Below are 19429 nucleotides of genomic sequence, written 5' to 3' on the forward strand. Positions count from 1 at the left end.
ACTGCCCTCCAGGGGAAACAGAGCCCAGCCAATAAAAGTTCCACCCTGGCATGAGCTGAGGCCTTTCAAATGAAGATGTATGTCACAGAATCAGAAGGAGAGAGAGAGAGAGAGAGAGAGAGAGAGAGAGAGAGAGAGAGAGAGAGAGAGAGAGAGAGAGAGAGGCTAAAAAAGAAGAGAGGAATTGAACAAAAAGAGAGTGATGGAGATAGAGATATTCAAAATTAAAGGTGAAAGACTGAAGAGAGGGTAATAAAGGGAGGGAGAGACAGAGAAAAAGAGAGACTGAAGAAAAAGGAGAAGCTGAAAAAGAGACCGTAATAGAAAAAAACAGCAGAGAGAAAAAGTGAGAGAGAGAGTCTGCAGCTGAACTTTTTTCTCCTTCTCTGCAGATACCCAAAAGGCCCCATAAATTCCACCTTTCCGACACGATACAAATGAAATTGTGAGCCTGAAATTTTGCCCATTTCTTTCCCAGATGATTGGAATGAATATGGGGTATTTAAAGTTTAATATCCTATTATGTATGTCTGTTTTAGTCCCGTGGCCCGTCAGGAAGTCTGTCTCTGGCCTGGAGATTGCTCGGCAGGGCCAGCGCTTTTGAGGCCTTAACTACGCTTGCCTGACCTTTTCCATTGAGTTTCACCTGACGTGACCAATAGCACGGCACTTTGCACTGACAGAGGTGAACCGCTCTGTCTGCTCAGGCCTGGAATAAGCCATATTTTCCTGACATTTTTTATTTATTTATTTATATTTATTATTTTTTTTTTTTGTGCTGCAAAAGATCTGAAATCCACAGAGGCCTCATCCAGTGAAAATAAACATGAGCGGTGTCATATGTATTTACATGGAGACGCATCCTTGCAGGCACACGGCAAAAGTGCTGAAACACATCCTTTCACAACTCAGATTGCAGTGTTCACAATAAATCCTGGGGAATGGCACAGAAGTGCCGCTTAAAGTACTGAGGCGCGGAACTTTGGAGATGAATTGTGGCAGTCAGAATGCTGACTTTGACAAGCATATCAGCATGTCTGGCTGCGTGGCGCATTAGCCGCGAGGCTGGGAAACAGAGTGAGATCTACCTGGCCTGTCTCCTCCGCCGGGGACACAGATAGCGATGACGGTGCGCTGAAATCACCGTGCACTTCCCCCATCTGTGCCGAATCCTGCAGTGACAAGCATGAAAACCTGCGTAATCAAAGCATAATTGATTATACTAATTGCCAGGGCATAATTGGATCCGACTCAATTAAAAAGCCTGAGTAATTGAAATGAATTACAAATGACGCATTTATTACCGCTGGAATAAAAAAAAAGAGTGAGAGAGAGGGAGAGTGAAACAGAGGGAGAGAGAGAGGGAGAGAGAGTGAAGGCAGAACCCTGCTAGGGGTTGGGCTTTTGTCTGCAGCGCTCTGGATCCTGATACACCTGCAATGCTAAATCATCAGCAGCTCACTAGATAGCGGCGGGCTGGGAATGCTTTGTGCTGTTTTTGCAATTCCTCAATGTGGATTTATATCTTTTTGCTTTGGGAAAGGTTGTAATATTTCACGGCACATGGTGCAGAGTGCGTCTCCGGGACCGTGCGGGCGATCACAATGAAAGCTTGGGGCTGGGGGTTCGGGAGGGGGAGGGCCAGGTTGAAGTACAGTATCAGCATATATTGTAATTTCATTTTGATAAGGCCAATGCTTAAAACCTGAGCGGGCTTCCGTCCATCCGGCAGGTTTATTTATTTTACATATCCGCCAGGCCTTCCTCTGGCGTCATTAGCCGCTCCGCCATGACAGGGGATATCAGCAAACGAGAACAGGTGCAACACCTCCTCCTCTTTCACCCACCCCTACCTCACCCCAGCCCCCCAGTTCCCAACCCACGAATCCAATGGCACACTTGATAACACAAACCACTTTGCAGCCACTTCCTGAGATGCGGCATGTGTGTGTGTGTGTGTGTGTGTGTGTGTGTGTAGCTTGTGCGCATTTGGAACGCGAGCGTGCATTTCATTCTCCGGCCTTGTCAGAATTTCCTTTCAAACTTGTCTGATCGGGTCGAGTCTCATCAGGCTGTCACCTCAGCTCGCTTTTCATTAGTCTCTCTCTCTCTCTCTCTCTCTCTCTGACTCTCACTCACTCACTCTCACTCACTCCTTCTCTCTCTCTGTTCGCCTAGCCAAGCAGAAGAACTCAAACACATGCGCAAATTAAATCGACATCCAAACTCACTCCCATATACAAAGCAATTTAAATGATATTCATTAGAGCGATGACAAGTCCTGATGAGGCTTTCAGGAGGAAGAGCACTCCTTCAGCTCTTTCTCTCTCTCTCTTTCTCTCTCTCTCTCTCTCTCTGCTTCATGGTCACTCATGCGTGACACCCGTCGCCGCACCTTCACGCAAAAGAACACAAAAAAGAGAATAGGTAGCGCACAACGGAGAGAGAGAGAGAGAGAGAGAGAGAGAGAGAGAGAGCTACCATCCTAAGTGCCCTCTTCCCCACACACATAAACAGACCATCCTTGCCCTCTCTCTCTTTCTCTCTGTCTTTCTTTCTGTCTCTCGTCCTCTGTCTGTGGCCTTTTTTTACCCTGAACTTGAACCCCTCTTCAAAAGCTCCCAGTTTCCTTTGTGTTGTTTCTATATTGAGTCTGTTTTTCCCCTGCAAAGCTCTGCATTTTTTTTCTATCATTATTCTATTTATGTCCATGGCAATTAACTGCTGTCAGCGGCTCTTAATGTATGAAAACGCCAAGATCTCTCTCTCTCTCTCTCTCTCTCTCTCTCTCTCTCTCTCTCTCTCTCTCTCTCTCTCTCTCTCTCTCTTCCTTCCCCTCCTCCCTTCATCCGGACGAGAGCCAATTAATTTGGGCTTTTCTCTCAGCCCTTAATTAACCCCTTCAGGACCGAGATGATGGCTAATGCCACTGATTGAGGCCAAGCCTGAAATTACCCAGAATTACCCGGCTGCTGTGAGTGAGATGGGAGATTACAGCGCTCCCATTGTTCGGGAGACCACCGTTCATTAGCCCGCTTACCCATAATTCATTAGGAGGATAGGAACAAAATGGAGTCGCTGGTACAGTGAGCATGTTACAGGATGCCTTAAACACATCGAACACATCCTCAGCGGTCCTGCGTCTCTCCCCCTAAGTTGAGAAACAGATTTCAGACATCCATGTTCAAACCATCAGCTCATAAACCACCACAAGTTATAATGTCCATGTTCACCACAGAGAAAAATGGCTTGAATATGCAATTCCTTATATGGGCATTGTGTTGACTATAGCATGAAGCATGAGTTTATAGGTCCCTGTGGATTCCAAAAGCATTGTTTTATTTTTCTTTAAAGGGGGCTACAAATTCCTAGGAATGCTATTTCAATAGAGGAATAGTGACCTGCACTAGGTAGTACACAGTATGAAAGTAAGCAGAGTGAGGGAGTAACCTACAATGTATAGAGCATCAGGAGGGAGTAAATGCTTGACCTACTCTGTATAGGGTAAAGGAAATGAGTAAATAAGTGTGCTACAGTTCGTAGGGAACAGTAACAAATTAAACAAGGGACCTACAATATATGTATATAGGGCCTATCGAGGAGCAAATGAGTGACCTAAAATATATAGGGCTTATTGAGGCAGTAAATGAGTGAAGGATTCTGAACGCAGCTCAAGTCTCTTCTCTATTTTCTGAGCTTGGAAAAGACGGAGGGGTCTGATGTTGTAATCAATTTGTGCGAGCTGACGTGAGCTCGGACGTGCGTGTTAATTAAGCGGCTTGTGGGTGGAAATAATTTGAGCGTGATAATGAGTTTTACGAGCGAGGGGCTGGTGAACAGTGTGTCGTGCTTGCTGCTCAGCCACTGATGTGTTCCCTCTTGATGACAGTCTCCACCCACTTCACTCAGACCACTCTGACTGACAGGCAGCACTCAGCCAATCCCACGGTTTGGGAGAAGAACACAATGCTGCCCACTGTCAGAGCTTCATGATCTGGGGGTTTTGAGGTTTGTCACTGCACCTGTTAACTGACCCATCACGGGGGGATTTTATTAGTTTTCAAAATGCTACCCTTGTTTTGAGATGACAACTGCAGGATAAAAGGCCATGCTGTGAAATGTTCACATACACTGGAGTCTGAAACCTTGAAATGTACTGCACTATTACATTGTCCTAGTATTTTAGTGAAATATGGAATGATATTTACACTTTTTCAGTGTTTGATATAATAACTTTTTGATATTGAAAATAAAGATGTCATTTTATTCTTAAAAAGCTGCTGATATCATTGGCAATCTTAAAAGCATTTTACAAGTCTAAATGTGTTATTTCTTTGAATGATTTTTGATTCTTAAATGAAACAGAGAACTGATGTTGATCACCAATAGCGCATTTGAATTTCTTAATAGAAAATCTGTTTTTATTATGACAGCAGGTAGTGTCACAGTCACACAGCTCCAGAGTCCCGCGCCGGGTGACTGTCTGTGAGGAGTGTGTTGTGTTCTCCCTGTGTCTGCGTGGGTTTCCTCCGAGTGACTGTCTGTGATGAGTGTGGTGTGTTCTCCCTTTGTCTGTGTGGGTTTCCTCCGGGTGACTGTCTGTGAGGAGTGTGGTGTGTTCTCCCTGTGTCTGTGTGGGTTTCCTCCGGGTGACTGTCTGTGAGAAGTGTGGTGTGTTCTCCCTGTGTCCGCGTGGGTTTCCTCCGGGTGACTGTCTGTGAGGAGTGTGGTGTGTTCTCCCTGTGTCTGCGTGGGTTTCCTCCGGGTGACTGTCTGTGAGGAGTGTGGTGTGTTCTCCCTGTGTCTGCGTGGGTTTCCTCTGGGTGACTGTCTGTGAGGAATGTGGTGTGACAGTTTCCTCCCACTGTCCAAAACCACACGTTGGTAGGTGGATTGGCGACTCAAGTGTTCGTAGGTGTGAATGTGTGAGTGAATGTGTGAGTGTGTGTCACCATGTGAAGGATTGGCGCCCCCTCCAGGGTGTGTTCCTCTCTTCCACCCAGTGATTCCGGGTAGGCTCTGGACCCACTGTGCACCTTAACTGAATAAGTGGTTAAAGACAATGAATGAATGAAAGAATAATTACAAAACCCCAAAAATAAGCTTTGTTTGCTTATCGTGTACCGCTAGGACTAATTTTTTAAAAAATAAATGCATTTTAGGCAAAAACTTTATTGCAAACCTATTATAAACAATAAATGAAGTCTTTGGAAACGTGCTCGTCAGTTTCATGTGCGGTAGATTTAGCAAGCATTAAACACGTTCTAATCGCCACCATGGTAAAATATTCTGATTTCATAGGTATCCTTAGAATTTTTCTTTTTATCCTTTTTTATTAAATATTTTATACATATTATATCATTTGAAAAAATTATTTAGTTGATGAAAAGACGGATAAATCCCCAGGGCCAGTCGTCACTTCTGCTGTTAAATTAGTCATGACATCTAACATAGCGAGGTCATTAAACTGACCGTATCATATTCTTTTCCATTAGAGACTCAGTAGGACATGAGTAGGAGAATGTGTGTTTATGCCTGTGTGTATGTGTGTACGTGTATGTATGTATGTGTGTGTGTGTGTGTGGGTGGGTCGGTGGGTGTGCTCATGTATGTTCACATGAGCTGGTTTGACCTTAGTGGTTTAGTTTCAGTTTCCCCTTACAGACACACATCAGTTGATTTGTGTGTGGGCGTGTGATGTTTGGGTGTGTGTGTGTGTGTGCCTACAGAGTAGAATGAGAGTGCTCTGTTTAAACGGTGCTAAGCACTTTCCCTTATCACCTCACGTTAGCTGCTTCACCTTTGACCTCTCTGAGAAGTCTTCCCTGCCCATACCCTGAGGGCAATAGCACTCCAACAACAACCAATCAAAAAACGGACAGCAATTTACATCACACCTCTGACTCGCTTCAAGAGCCACTTACATAAATCCAGAGTGGAACCCTCAGGGCTAGATCTTCAGTAAAGTCCTAATGATTTCTGTGAAATAAAATGAACGCACAGGTCTGGGAATTTTATTTCCATTTTTTTTAATGCTCACTGAATTTAAACTCTGCACAGTATTTTATATAGAAATATATGGTTAAAATTCATGAAATGCAGAAAGGTTTTTTTTCCCTTTACAGTATTTAGATAAATAAAGCTAAGCTAGTATTTCCATTGGTGAGAGGCCTTATGGAGCTGAACAGAAGGCCTAAACACATCAGATGATCTATGTGCTGTAAGAATTTACACAGGAATCATGTTTTTCTTTGTAATAGATTGGACTAAATTAAGTTACAGTGTTTGTTAAATCTAGAGTGAACTAGTGTTAGCTTAATGCTAACCTACAATTACCTATATTAAATAATTACATTATTTTACACAACATTACACTGCAAACATTAAATACTTTTCTAGAAGTAATTGTCATTATTTCAAAGATGTTTTGACATTTATGGCCTTAACTGAATGCTTCACTCTAACAGTCATGGTTCCTCACTGTATAAATTCGTATGAATGCCATTGAGTCTCGACTGAACCAGTCCTCACTACTGAAACAGAGCCAACAACTGAGTATTAGGACAACGAAAACATCAGATCCTCCTCCTTAAAGATGAAAGAGAATGACTAAATAAGAAAATGATTACCTAAACAACAAGAGCGCTCCAGCATTCAGCAATTACAAAGCTTGTCAAATGTCAGCCACAGTTTTAGAAATAAAACAAAAGAAGGTTCAAAGTGAGGATGAAAGAGGACGTTGGTGTATACATAATCGGCGAGACATCTGCGAGGGAAACACATGGGTCTCTATGAAGTGAGACTCATATAGCACCCAGCAGGGGTTTTGGAGCGATGTAGCATTCATGTAAACCATGTATGGTGTACGTGAGGTCCCAGACAACGGCAGCATTTTATCTGATGTAAGCAGGGACAACCTGAGCCAAGAAAAACAGCCCTTACACACTTCCAGTGCTGCTTTTTAGAGAGAGAGGGCGGATGGGATATCACCTAGCCACAGCAGGACACCTCCAGGAACTGCAACTTGCTGACAGCTGTCTTTTCTTTCTTTCCACTTTAATGGTTTACTCCCATGAAATGGTGAAAAGCAGTTGAATATTAATAGTTTCAGGGCTTAGCTCTTCATTGATTTAAATTGGCACTTTCATAACAACAGCTTCCAAATGATAACTTTACAGGGGATGGGAAGAAAGTTCTTCATTTTAATGGAAGTTAATGCAATGACATTTTATGACAAGTAATTTTCAACTATTTCTGTTCATCATAGATCAAGGAATCAAGGAATTTTAAATAAAATGCTGATGATATCTTTAAGGTTCCATGCTTTATGATGCGGGGTTACGAGGTTTGTAATGTTTGTGTGTGTGTATATATATATGTATAACTGTCTTTTACTTTTTAATTTAACTTAATTAAATTGAATAGGAGTCTGTTATCTTAGATGTCTAACATATATAACCATAAACAACACAAATCCATGTACAACGTGTGCTCTAATTGGTCCAGTTGTACTCTATTAGCTCTCCCAGCCTTATTGAGCTTGGTTTGACCCCACTTTGATACTCAGAAGTGCTCTGTGGCCTGCATTTGGCCCTTTTGTGACCAAGTCACGGACTGTGTGGACTCTGCCTGCCAGTAGCTTGCTGCTCACCCAAAGCTGGGGTCAGAGGTGAGGGGTGAGTGACCGGGCAAGGGGCCCATGTCAGGGCCATGTTTGTTTAACTCATCGGCCAAAGAGAGGTCAACAGGGAGCTGGCCACTTCATAGACAATGAGAGTATGAGAAATTTTGGGAGGTGGTGGTGCTGGGGTAAGTTGGGGGTGGGGGGTGTTGTACACACACACACACACACAGATGCATTTGCACCTTGTGTTGTTGTTTATGTTCTGAAAAGTGAATCGAATGCATTTTGTACAGCTTGAGCAATGCAACCAGTGCGCTTTCCAGAGCATAGTCGTGGGCTCAGCTATATGAAAGTGTGCAGTGTATCACCTAGCAGCTGTCTAGCATCAATGTCATTAAGGCAGCAATGTGAGCATGGGAGCATTTGAAATGCAGAATATCAGTGCGTCTCTGGAGCCTGGGTTTCAGCATGCTTCAAAGACGGGCAGAAATCATGCTGTTACAGAGGCATTAAAATAGATTAACAGATATGCATGCATTTAAAACATGAAAACAGTAATGTTTCCATGACTTTTGTGTGGGTGGCAGTGAATGCTCGTAGCTTTTTTAGTTAGCATGTGCCTTTCTGCTTGTGTATGCAATCTGATGATACAAATGTGTAGCATTTATAGATATCATTTATTATATGCATGTGTGCACTTAAATGCATATGTGTGGTATTTATAACTATTGATTAGCAAATGTAGGCCTGTTATTGCAATCTGGTTATGCAAATGAATAGCATTTATCCTCATCATTTAGCATATGGATTTGTGCATGTGCATGTAATATGGTAGTGCAAATGCTTTGCATTTCAACATAATAGTTAGTGTGTGCATGTGCAGGCAACATAAGGGTGAAAATCATTAATCACATGTTAGCTCGAGCACTTCTCTGAACTCAGTATAATTATCAGTGAGCATGCGTTTGTGCTTTTGCATACAGTGCCGTTCAGGTTACCGTTGTTGTGTACCATGTGTGCACTGCTTTTCTAGCACAAATCTAGGTCAGAGTATTGATAGCTGTGCATGTGATGTCATATTTAATTTGATATTTGTGCATAGTAAGTTTGAGTTGAGCGTATATTTAGTAGTTATAGTTTAGCATCTGCCTGTTACTTTGTAAACATTTTTAGTGTTTACATTCTTGACTAGCATGTAGCATATTTGTTAGCAAACATTGATTAGCATTTGTGTACGTTTTTCTGAGATTTTTGTACAACTTACAGTGCATGTTAATATGTGCATGGGTGAAGTTTATGTAATTGTCAATGCAGATATGTAGCATTCTCTCATAGAATAGTATAGTGGATAGCATAATAATGGATTTGTGTGTACATACCTTGGAGGTTAATGTATGCACCCTTTTGGGTTTGTGCACTGTATGTTCCTGCTGGTGCAGAAATGTTAAATTTACAGTATGTAGCAGTTGTTTTTAAGAGTGAGTATAGGCCCTGTGTTTTCGTCTCACCACACACATACACACACCAATGTGAGTATGAATGTGAATGCACTGTGTGTGAGCGTATGCGCTCAGAGAGACCTTATTACCTCATCCTGTGTGTGTTGTATCTCGGGTGATTGGTGATTTCCATTTGTAATGCTACACTGCGGCGCGGCACCATTATGCCCTTTGTCATCCCACTGCGCCAATGACAGCCAACCTGCTCTGAGACAAGAGGCGCAAATGACACACTCACACACATGCACACACACACACACACACACTCACTCACACACACCTATGTGCTCACCCATGTACACGTGTGATGGCTTTTGCCAGCGGCAGGGTCTAAGGGTATGTGTATGGTTGTGTTCGGTGGAAATTAGTCCCTCTTTTCTCCTAGCCGGCAATGCTATAGTTCCCTAAGCTGCGTGGCATATTGATTTCTTGTTGTGAGGAGCGCCGTTCAAGCCCCATTTAAGATTTCCATCCCACGTGTAGCCGAGAGCACACCGAGGCCCCGTAAATTAGGGAAATTGCGCATTCATCACAAGCGTTATTTTAAGATACTTTGGTAAGGTGACGGCTGGAAGATCTACTGTGGCGCATTACAAAGTGCTATGCCCCCTCCCTCTCCAGCTCCCTCCCTCTCGCTCCCCTTCTCCTCGTCCTCAGCCCAGGGTAATGCTGGGGTCATCAAGACACACCCATGATTTAGAGGAGCGCCTGTATTTTTTAAATCACCACATTTTTTCTCCCTTCTGCATGAGCCTGATTCCGGAGAATTTACAATGCGCTCTAAATTAGCATGTCTAATGGGAGAGCTTCCAAGGTGAGCCTGTTGTTGGCCAGTGAATTACGCTGCATGTAAATAACACGGGTTAAGAGAGAGCGCCCGCTCCATGGACAAAGCGAAGCAGAGGGTCAGCAGCACTGAATCAATCAGGCTCCATTGTTACAGGGTAGGACCGCACGATCTGGATGGAAAACACACTCCGGTTATGCTGCTGCATATTGTGATGGTGGTGTGTCCTGCAGTGGAATGAGGGCCCATGGCGTGATGTTCCACATTAGACTGGTCTGGTTTACTATTGCTCTATGCTGCCTTCAGGTGCCTATCAGAACACAAAGGCTAATTAACACTGCTGTTAATTAAAAGCATTAACAAATAAACATCAGTTACTTGGGCGTAGGCGGGGGTTATGTCCCTTGATACTTCCAAATTCTATCAGAAATATCTGTCATTGATCAAGATGCTCATATCCCATAATATAATACTTAATGATTGGTTTGAGGCTCTATTGCATAATGTATCCTTTCACAATAGCAGTATTGAGAAGGCTAACAATTAACTAATGATATATTGTGCATCTCTATTGTAGAGTGAGTCACCAGTATTATTATGGGATGTTGTAGTGCCATAGCGTGTGTGTGTGTCTCACTGATGTTTTCCCATATTCCCATCGCTTTGCCCCATGTGTTCCCACAGAGCCTGGAGATCCTGCAGAACGTTGTCCATTCGTTTTTTTGAATTGGGTTTTGTGTGTGAGCTGATTGGAGGGGTTTTTTCGCTGCGCTCCAGACAGCAGAGGGTCTTTTGTGGTGGTATTACACTGATAAAGCTATCAGGGCCTTCTTCAAACCCGCAGACATAAACCACTCATTCTGATCAGCTTACTGGTGTGGACTGCTGGGGCTCTGTACATGCCGCTATACAGAGCGCAGTCATAGGACGATAGCCATTGTGTATATATCTCATGCACTACTCTCCACGCTGCATTTGATCATTGTGGTGGAGTTGTGTCTGTAATTAATTCATGTGATTTACTCTAAAGCTTGTGTGCTTGCTAGCCTTGTGCAATACATTGTTTGTTAATTGTTATTGCAGCATTGGCCTTTGCGGTGCTGCTTTTGTGGAGGGGGATGATATTGTGAAAAGAAAGCCTCTAACAAATTACAATGAGTTTTATTATGGGCTTGCCACATCCTTGTTTTTTTTTTTTACCCCTGTAACTTACTTGTGACCAATTCAACCCACTAGCTAGATCTTCTTACATCAAATGGTGATCACAAGTTGGAAATGCATCTTCTCTTTATTTGTTTAGATTTCGTTTTATTATGATTCCTGCACCAAGAGAAATTCCTTGTAAACCAGATATTTTGAGAATAAGGATTCTGAACACCAGGCATAAAGTTAGCACGGACTTCTTTGGAAACATGTGCAGCAATTAGACTTGGAGGAGAACACTAACTGCCACTGCTACTTTAGCTTCCTGAGCTAGCTACACTGTAAAAAACTGCTGTAAATTTACAGCAAGTCTGCTACAGTATTTTATTATAATTACAGTAATATGCTGTGAATTTGAAATACAGTAGTGTTCCTGTAAAAATACGGTAAATGGCTGGGAACTCTGCTGCCAGTATTTTACTGTAAAATTTGCAAGAAATTTTTTACAGTGTAGGAAATAATTATTTGATTTAGGGCCTCTGAGAATCCCAGTCTCATAAACACAATCACCTGTATCTAAACCCACCACCGTTCCAGATGAATCTGAACTTTTTTTATGTAGTCTTTAGCATCCCATCCCTTCATGAATTGGCATTCATTTGCCAATTTGTGTTTTAATCACAGTGCAAATGCTATCTCTGTATGGAAACCCATGGCTGCAGTATTAGTACTGTGAGACTGTATGTCTTCATTAGCCATTCTAAAATTGTATTAGGAGTAATATTAGATAAATCAGTAGGTGCCAGATATCAAAAATATCATATAGTGTGTAGTACTATGCAAACAAAGTAGCACCTGGCTTATTAATATTTTATTAAATTAAAGCAACTCTGCTGGTGGTGATTTACCAAATACAGAGATGACCAAGCCTTTCTTCAAACAGATATCAATGTTTTTCCTTACAGCAACCACATCACTGCATCACTGACCTGCAGAAGCGCAGATAGTGTCCAGATAAGTGGCTCTTAGTTGCCTGAGATGTTTTGCACTGAGTACAGAATGTCAGCACATGGGCCTTAAATAAAGAAGTAGGTGTATAGGACCTTCCTGACAGGTAAATTTTGTCCCCTCTATGAGTATCATGTATGGAGTGAACAAGTGTGAAATAATACTCAGCGAGGCGAACCACAGAGTATGGTGTGTGTGAGAGAGAGAGGGTGAGAGTGTGAGAGAGAGAGAGAGAGAGAGAGAGAGAGAGAGAGAGAGAGAGAGAGTGTAGGCATTTCTTGATAGCTACACATTGTCTTCTCGCATGCTTGTTTTGAACCTTAATAAGCCCGAGTGCCTGGGCTCTGCTCTGAGAGAGAGAGAGAGAGAGAGAGAGAGAGAGAGAGAGAGAGAGAGAGAAAATGGCTTTCTTACACTTCAATTTCACGCATATTTTCTTTGCGACTAATGAGCACCTTAAATACGGCGCCAGACTTCAGGCAAGCCTGTGAAGGCTGACATTTTCACACACAGCAGCACCTTGTCACCATGCATGAAGTCCCCTCTACCTGGTTGCTGACGTGAGTGTGTGTGTGTGAGTGTGTGTGTGTGCATGCGTAGGTGTGTGTCTGTGTGTTGAATGTTCACTGACAGAAATGACGAGAAACATATTCGGTAACTAAACAGAGGAAACACTTTTTCGAGGGAAAAAAGTCACACCATTATAAAATATTTCTTATACGCCCTTACTCCCCCTGATCCACACACACACACACACACACACTTGAGGAACCACACAGGCGCCACCACATATATCCAAGATATGGGCTCCTTTTTGAGTGTCTAATTGTTGATCCATGTAAAACAGGACTTGAAAGTCACACTCTGCTCAGTGCAGTATTGTTGTCATCGTGCACGAAGCCCAAACAAATCTATCCACGCAAAATAGGAGTCTGCACTAATTACAGAGCTGGGAATAAAATGGTGAAAATGAGACAGTTAATGCCAGGGTTTATGCAATTATCCGCTACATCCCCGGCTCTGAAATAGAGGGGGGAAGGGCACTTTTCACTTCACATTGTCTGATGCTTCCCCAGTTAAACCATATTAGGAGACTTAGTGAATGGATGTGTCACCAAGCAGGGAGTTAAATCAAGAGAGTGATATAAGAGCACTACTGAGGGTGTAAGGCTGGGCTAAATTCTACTCTGCGTTTTATAAATGAACAACAAGGTCTAAAGACAGCATAGGGAAGAGGAATGTTCTAGATAAATAAATGACTCCTAACAACCATGCAAGAGGTGGGAGATGGTAAACTAAATAGAAGACAGTAGTAAGGTTTCATTTCTGAGGGCTGAGATGAAACCAGACAATGCTCTTGCTTTGGATCTGAACCTCCAGATAGTTTTACCCATTCTCCCACTGTGCATGGGTCAACAGCATGGGTCTGAAAGAATATGGAGCCCTCCTGGGAAAAAAAGTTCATTTCCAAATCTATCTAATAGGTTGCTTGTGGTCTCAAAGCCCAAACCTCAACTGCACTGAATTTGTTAAGGATTAACTGCTTGTTATATGTAGATGTTTGAGGCTTTCTTTTGGTTTGAGTCAGTTGTTTTGAGTCTGTACGAATCACATCCTCAGTATGCATTTTTCAATATCCTCTGATAACGTATTATATAAAGTTATAATATCATCATATTCCACTCCAGGATTTGTGGATATATTTAAATGTCACACATTTACACACACCCATACACACACACAAACAAAGACCACAGTGAATGGCCTAGCCACGAAGTGACTGATCTCTATCCCCACACAGCACTCATCTTCACCACACACTGACACCATTTCCCTTTAATCTGCTCATTACCCAGCCACTGGCGAACGCCTGACAAACTTGTGAGCCATGACACGTCAAGTTATTGCAAAAAAAACCCCAAAACATTTTCATTTTAATGCTGCAGTAGAAAAAAAGGTTATATGAAGTCATATAATGGGTGCTTCATTGTCAACAACAACAAAAAAAAAAAAGAGAATCACGGCACAGAATGCATAACAGTGCCTGTGCTGTTTACATGCCAATATTTTACACATTAGATTTCCATTCACTGGCAGCTGTCAGTTATTTCAGTAAATTAACTGCCAAAAATGTAGCAGAACTGTCAGTCGGAGGCAAGGTAACCATGGTTACCTTTCATATCCCCCCCAAAAAAATGATAAAGCTGCAGTGCGGAATCATGGGAGAGTAATTAGACAGAACAACATAAAAGTTACCAATCAAAAAGGCATTCTACAATATGAAACAACAACCAAGAGTGCTTATAAATAATAGGTTACATCATGGAATTCCTCCTTGTGTTATAAAGTAGGATCTTTTGTACAACCTTTAAATGTTCAAGAAACGATGGAACAAGTATTGTCTTGTACAAGAAGTTTAACCCTTTGAGCACGAGGTGGAAATAAAAGTTTAGGATGTTATTTTTTTTTCTTCTCTCATTTTTCATATCATCTGATTAAATAACATTTATAAAACTATTGTGCAAAACAATTTCATTAATGTCTTCATATATTGTGCACCAGTAGATAGTCATACTCCTCTTAAATTAAAAATATAAAATGATGCATAATTTAGACAGAAATTAGTTTATATGTTTTTTTTATGTACAGATTTTTACACCGACCTGAATTCATAAAGGCCCCTGATTTCAGAAAACAAAAAGACTGCCGTTTGGATTCACACACGTTTTGCATCGGAAGCCACTCAGTTTAAAAGCTTGAACATCAGGTATGGCAATCTATCCTTTTTGTTTGTTGTTTATGTGAATTATCAAAATACATAAGAATGTGGCCTCACAAATATGGTTAAACTTGTGTATTCCCAATCGCCTTCTCACTGTTTGCTTAATTCTGGATAATTAATGTACAAGTGCTTGGGCGTACTCAGAGGGTTAAATTTTGTCTGCTGACACCAGCACACGTAGGTCACGTTGACGAAAAGAAAGAAGGAAAGAGAGCTTCAGTTATCAAAAGTTTGAACTAAACCATTTCATCAATGCATGCAGCTTCCTGCATCTCAGGGATGCCAAGAAATGAAAAGAAATAAAAGTGAATCCAATTTACACAACTTTCAAATACATACAACTTCATTTTAAGTTTTTCTTATATACCTTCATATTTTACCAGTGACAACAGCACCTCTTCACTCGACACTGCACAGTTAGAAAATTATCTTTTTTTTTTTTCCTTTTTTTGTTTTTAATATTTTCAGTTTTTGCTTTTACCTAAAATGAGGAAAGAGAAAGTCTCTGGACCAGAATGAGTTTTTCCAGGAGGAAAACCCACACACCATGTGCCGAAACTAAACAGTAGTTTTGTGGCATCTATGTGCAGTTAGTTCTTTGTAAGTCATTGTCAGTCTCTTGCTTTTATGAAACGTTAGTCCAAAGGCAAGAAAGCAAGATAAACAGAATAGTGGGAAACAGCAGTGTGTCCTTGACCAGCGCTAAGGTTTCTCCAGTTCACAGACATACATAAGGTGGTCCTCAGGGGATTTGCCATGAGTCTTGCTCAGATGGAGTTTGACAGCATGCTTGCTAGCAAAAGTCCGGTTGCACAGTTTACACTGATATGTGGTGCCGTTGCCCTCTTCGTCTGGCGAAGGTGAGGGGGAGTGGGAGTGGGAGTGGGAAAGGGGGCTAGGGATGGGATTGGCGTTAGGGAGCGAGTGGGCCATGGCGTGTGCTTGGGCAGAAAGCAGTTTCTCAGAAAGTCTCTTAGTGTGTTGTGAGATTTGGCTGGCCAGTTGCTCCCCAGACAACTTGGCTAAGTCCCTAATCCGGAAGCCCAGGTGGGATTCGAGATGGCTGACGTAGGTGGAGGGAGAACGTATCTGTGAAGCACAGTCACTGCAGAAGAAGACGGGATGGCCTGAATCAAGATTCTTCAGGAACTTGGTGCCACCCGTCCGCCTCAGCTGGTACTTGACGTTAGCCAACCAGTGGCTGATGGTGGTCATCGAGAGGCCGGTGAAGCGAGAGATGTGCATGCGTTCCTGTGGGCTGAGATCAGACATGATGTACTTGCCGTCACCTGTTTGCCGCAAGCTTGAAGCAAACTGCGCTTGCAGGATAAGCAGATGCTGAGGGTTCCAGTTGGACTGCCGGCCTTTGCGCTTCTGTGCCGGCGACATGTCTTCGGACTCCTCATGAGTAGCACCGTCTATATCTGACCGCTCTGACAGACTTGTCGGTGTGGAAGATTTGGAGGCATGGCTTTCGGTCAAGTTGCGAAGCATATCAGAAATGTCAGACAGGGCATTTTCTCGCAGGGGTGAGTTAGACATGAATGAAGCTACAGCTGAGGTTGCCTTAGCCATGGTGATGGTGGAAGAGGGTGACACTGATGAAGGAGTTGAGGTGGAGGAGGACAATATAGAAGATCCCATGGAGCTGCTCTTTTCACTTTTTCCTTTGGTCAGGTCAATGGGCTGGTCATTGTTGATATGATAGAAATAACGGTCGAGATGCTCATTTGTCTTTTTGGTCTGAGCCGGAGTGGAGGCGGCCACGGCGGCCTTTTCTCCTAAACTGTTGCTCATCTTGAAGAGCATGCTCATGGGGTCCAGAGATGGGAGGGCAGGTTTAGCAGCTTTACCAAGGTGAACATTCATGACAGACTGAAGTGCACTTAAGGGATTGACAAATGGCTGTTCTGGGGGATGGTCAGTTATAATTGCAGTGCTGCTGCACAGCGAGGTGACAGGAGGTTTCACAGCATGGTCAGTCCCATTCTCTAAAGACTCTTTTGTGAGGGCATCACCATTGGAATCCTTGTGAGCGTTTGTTGACCCATTGCTCTCTGGCGTTTTGGCTCCTCTCCTGTCTTTGGGTGACTCCCCTTTGGCAGAGTCACCAGCTTCACTACTACATGGAGAAGGGGTGGTTCTTCTCAGAGGAGATGCCCTCGCTCCAGGTTCCCTCATCTTCTCCTCAACTTTGGCCACCTTTTCTGTCACTTTCTTGACAAGTTCCTCCATAGCATGGAAGTTGTTTTTGGGCAGGGGTGATGTCTGGCAGCTTGGAGGGGAGATGAGTGGTTGGCTTTTGGTGGGGGACAGAATCTCTTCTCCAGAAAACATGTACTTTAGAGGGGAGCTCTTTCCTGAGTTCCGCAAGGAAAGTTTCATGATGTTTGGGAGCTGATAGGCAGCATGGATGCTGGGGTAGCCTCCCCAGCTAGGTGTGCCATTCTGTGCTTTGTTGATGGCAGAAGTGACAGTGTTTTCCAGTGACTTCAGGATGTCAAACCCACCTTTAGGACTTTCTTCCAGATCTTCTTCTGTCAAATATGGATACTTGGAGGAAATGTCAAATTTCTCCTCCTGCTCATCATCTGTTAATTTTCGGTCTTTGCCGCTAGTAGGAATTTCCATGGTGCACTCCTCTTCTTTCTCCTCTTTCTTAATTTCCACAGCACTAATGGCAGGGGATATGCTTGGTGGAGGAGGTGCAGGTGGAGGTGGGGAAAAGGCTGTGGCGGCTAGTGGCACTGACTGTACCTTATCCTCAGTGGAGGGCACAGTGTTAGGGACTTGGGTAGTAGGTGATTCCATGATGGGTTTGCCTTTCTTGATGGCAGAGTTGGTGACCTTGATGAAGTGGCCTGTCACCATCATGTGAGCTGTCAGCTCTTGTAGGGTGTCATGGGAACTCCCACATTCCATGCACTTCAGGATCTGGGATTTCCGGGATTCAAACTGCCATGCGTAGCTAGCACCGTTCTGATGCCCGTAGCGGTTATTGGGAGTAATATAGGGATTTGCAGTCTTCTGCAACAAGTCACTGGTGTCAGAAAGAGAGGGTTTGGGGGTGCCACCATTGGAGTCTGGTGAGCTGGGCAGGTCTAGTTCAATTGGGGCTCTTTTGCGTGCTGACGAAATGATCTTGGCTGCCACAGGGGTCACAGGCTCCTTGAGAGGCACTTTCTGGTAGTGTTTCGTCTTGATCATGTGGACGCTGAGATCTTGGAGTGACTCGAAGGAATGTCCACAGTACATGCACTTGAGGACTTTCTGGGCATCTTCCTTGCCTTCCATCTCCAGTAGGGAACGCTTGCGAGGCTTGGACCAACGTTTAGTGCCCTCACCGTCTGGCTCATGGTTATCGTCTCTGTAGTGTCCCGTTTCGTTCATGTGCACTGTGAGCTCAACCAGTGTGTCGTAGGCAGCACTGCAGTCCTTGCAGCGAAACTTGCTAGCACCAGTGAAGATGGATCCGTAGAGCTTGGTGCTTTGCCGGTACAGCTGCACAGTGCTGAAGAGGTTTGGCTCAGATGCTGGATGCAGTATTCTGTTCTGGTTCTGTGACACTTGTTGCAAGGTTTTGGCCACAGCTGACTGGTGCCAGTCGTAGCCTCCACTACCGCAACTACTGCTGCTACTACTGCTGCTGCTACTGCTGTGGCTGCGAGGGGGTTTCTCAGCTGGAGGCTGTGTCATATTCAAGTTCAGGGACGACCAGTACGAATTGGTCAGGAAGCTGGTGTAAATGGCCTTCATCTGCTCTAGACTGTCTGGGCCTGCAGCCGTGGCTTCCTCACTGCTGGGCGGGGCCGAAGTCGTCATCCTCATGGACGCAGTCGAAGAGAGTGACGTAAGTGGCTCCTTGGCAGTGCCATCCTCCTCGTTCTTCACCGAGGCACTCTCAAAATCGGACATGCGGTCACTAGACTCGCTGAGGTGTGACTCACTGTCCATCTCATGGCTGGAGAGGTCTGCAACTGGAGAGTCGTGGAAGCCTGAGCGTTCTTTGAGAAGGAAATCTTTATCCTGACACATGTATTTAATGGCAGGCTCCTCCTCAACAGCTGAATCATCTCCCTCCACGTCCTCATCCATTAAGGCAGCCTCTTTCAGCTCCTCAGGAACATATGCTGCAGACAAAACAAAGAAGAGACAGAAACAAAGAACCTTGTTATTTCTACGTCCAATTATAAAGATTTCACAAACTGCTTCCCGCAATGTCTTGAAAAGCATACAGACGGCTGATAGAAACGTCAGGCATCAGTGTGTTTTCCAATAGTGACAAAAAAAAGACAGTCAGGCCATTTCATATCATAAACTCTCGCCGTAATTCCTTCGCAACTTCACTGCTAAGTTATTTTGCCAAATGAAATGAAGTTACATTTCTCCTTTCTCCTTTGTTCAGAGAAGAGAGAAAGCTAGCGAGACGAAAAAGACAGCGGAAGAGGGAAGGGGTTGAGGGGGGAGGGAAGAAAAAAAATGTCTCTTCAAACCCAAGTTGCCACCTTATTCTTCTCAAGGGGCAACAGCTTGAAATTAAAACTAAATTTGAAATTAATGAAGCACATTCTGGAGGTGGCATTCGT

At 43.5% G+C, this 19429-nt stretch overlaps 1 protein-coding gene across 1 annotated transcript in view; it reads right to left on the bottom strand.

Moving 5' to 3' along the window:
- Positions 1–13983: 13983 nt before the first annotated feature.
- LOC136678365 (teashirt homolog 3-like) overlaps positions 13984–19429 on the bottom strand; it is a 45857-nt gene continuing 40411 nt past the window's right edge. The window contains exon 2 of the mRNA XM_066656403.1: positions 13984–18973. Within this exon, the coding sequence (XP_066512500.1) occupies positions 15546–18973 (3428 nt within the window). The 3' untranslated portion in view covers positions 13984–15545. The remainder of the gene's footprint in view (positions 18974–19429) is intronic.

The sequence above is a fragment of the Hoplias malabaricus genome, chromosome Y, assembly GCF_029633855.1.
Source record: "Hoplias malabaricus isolate fHopMal1 chromosome Y, fHopMal1.hap1, whole genome shotgun sequence".
Lineage (NCBI taxonomy): Eukaryota > Metazoa > Chordata > Actinopteri > Characiformes > Erythrinidae > Hoplias > Hoplias malabaricus.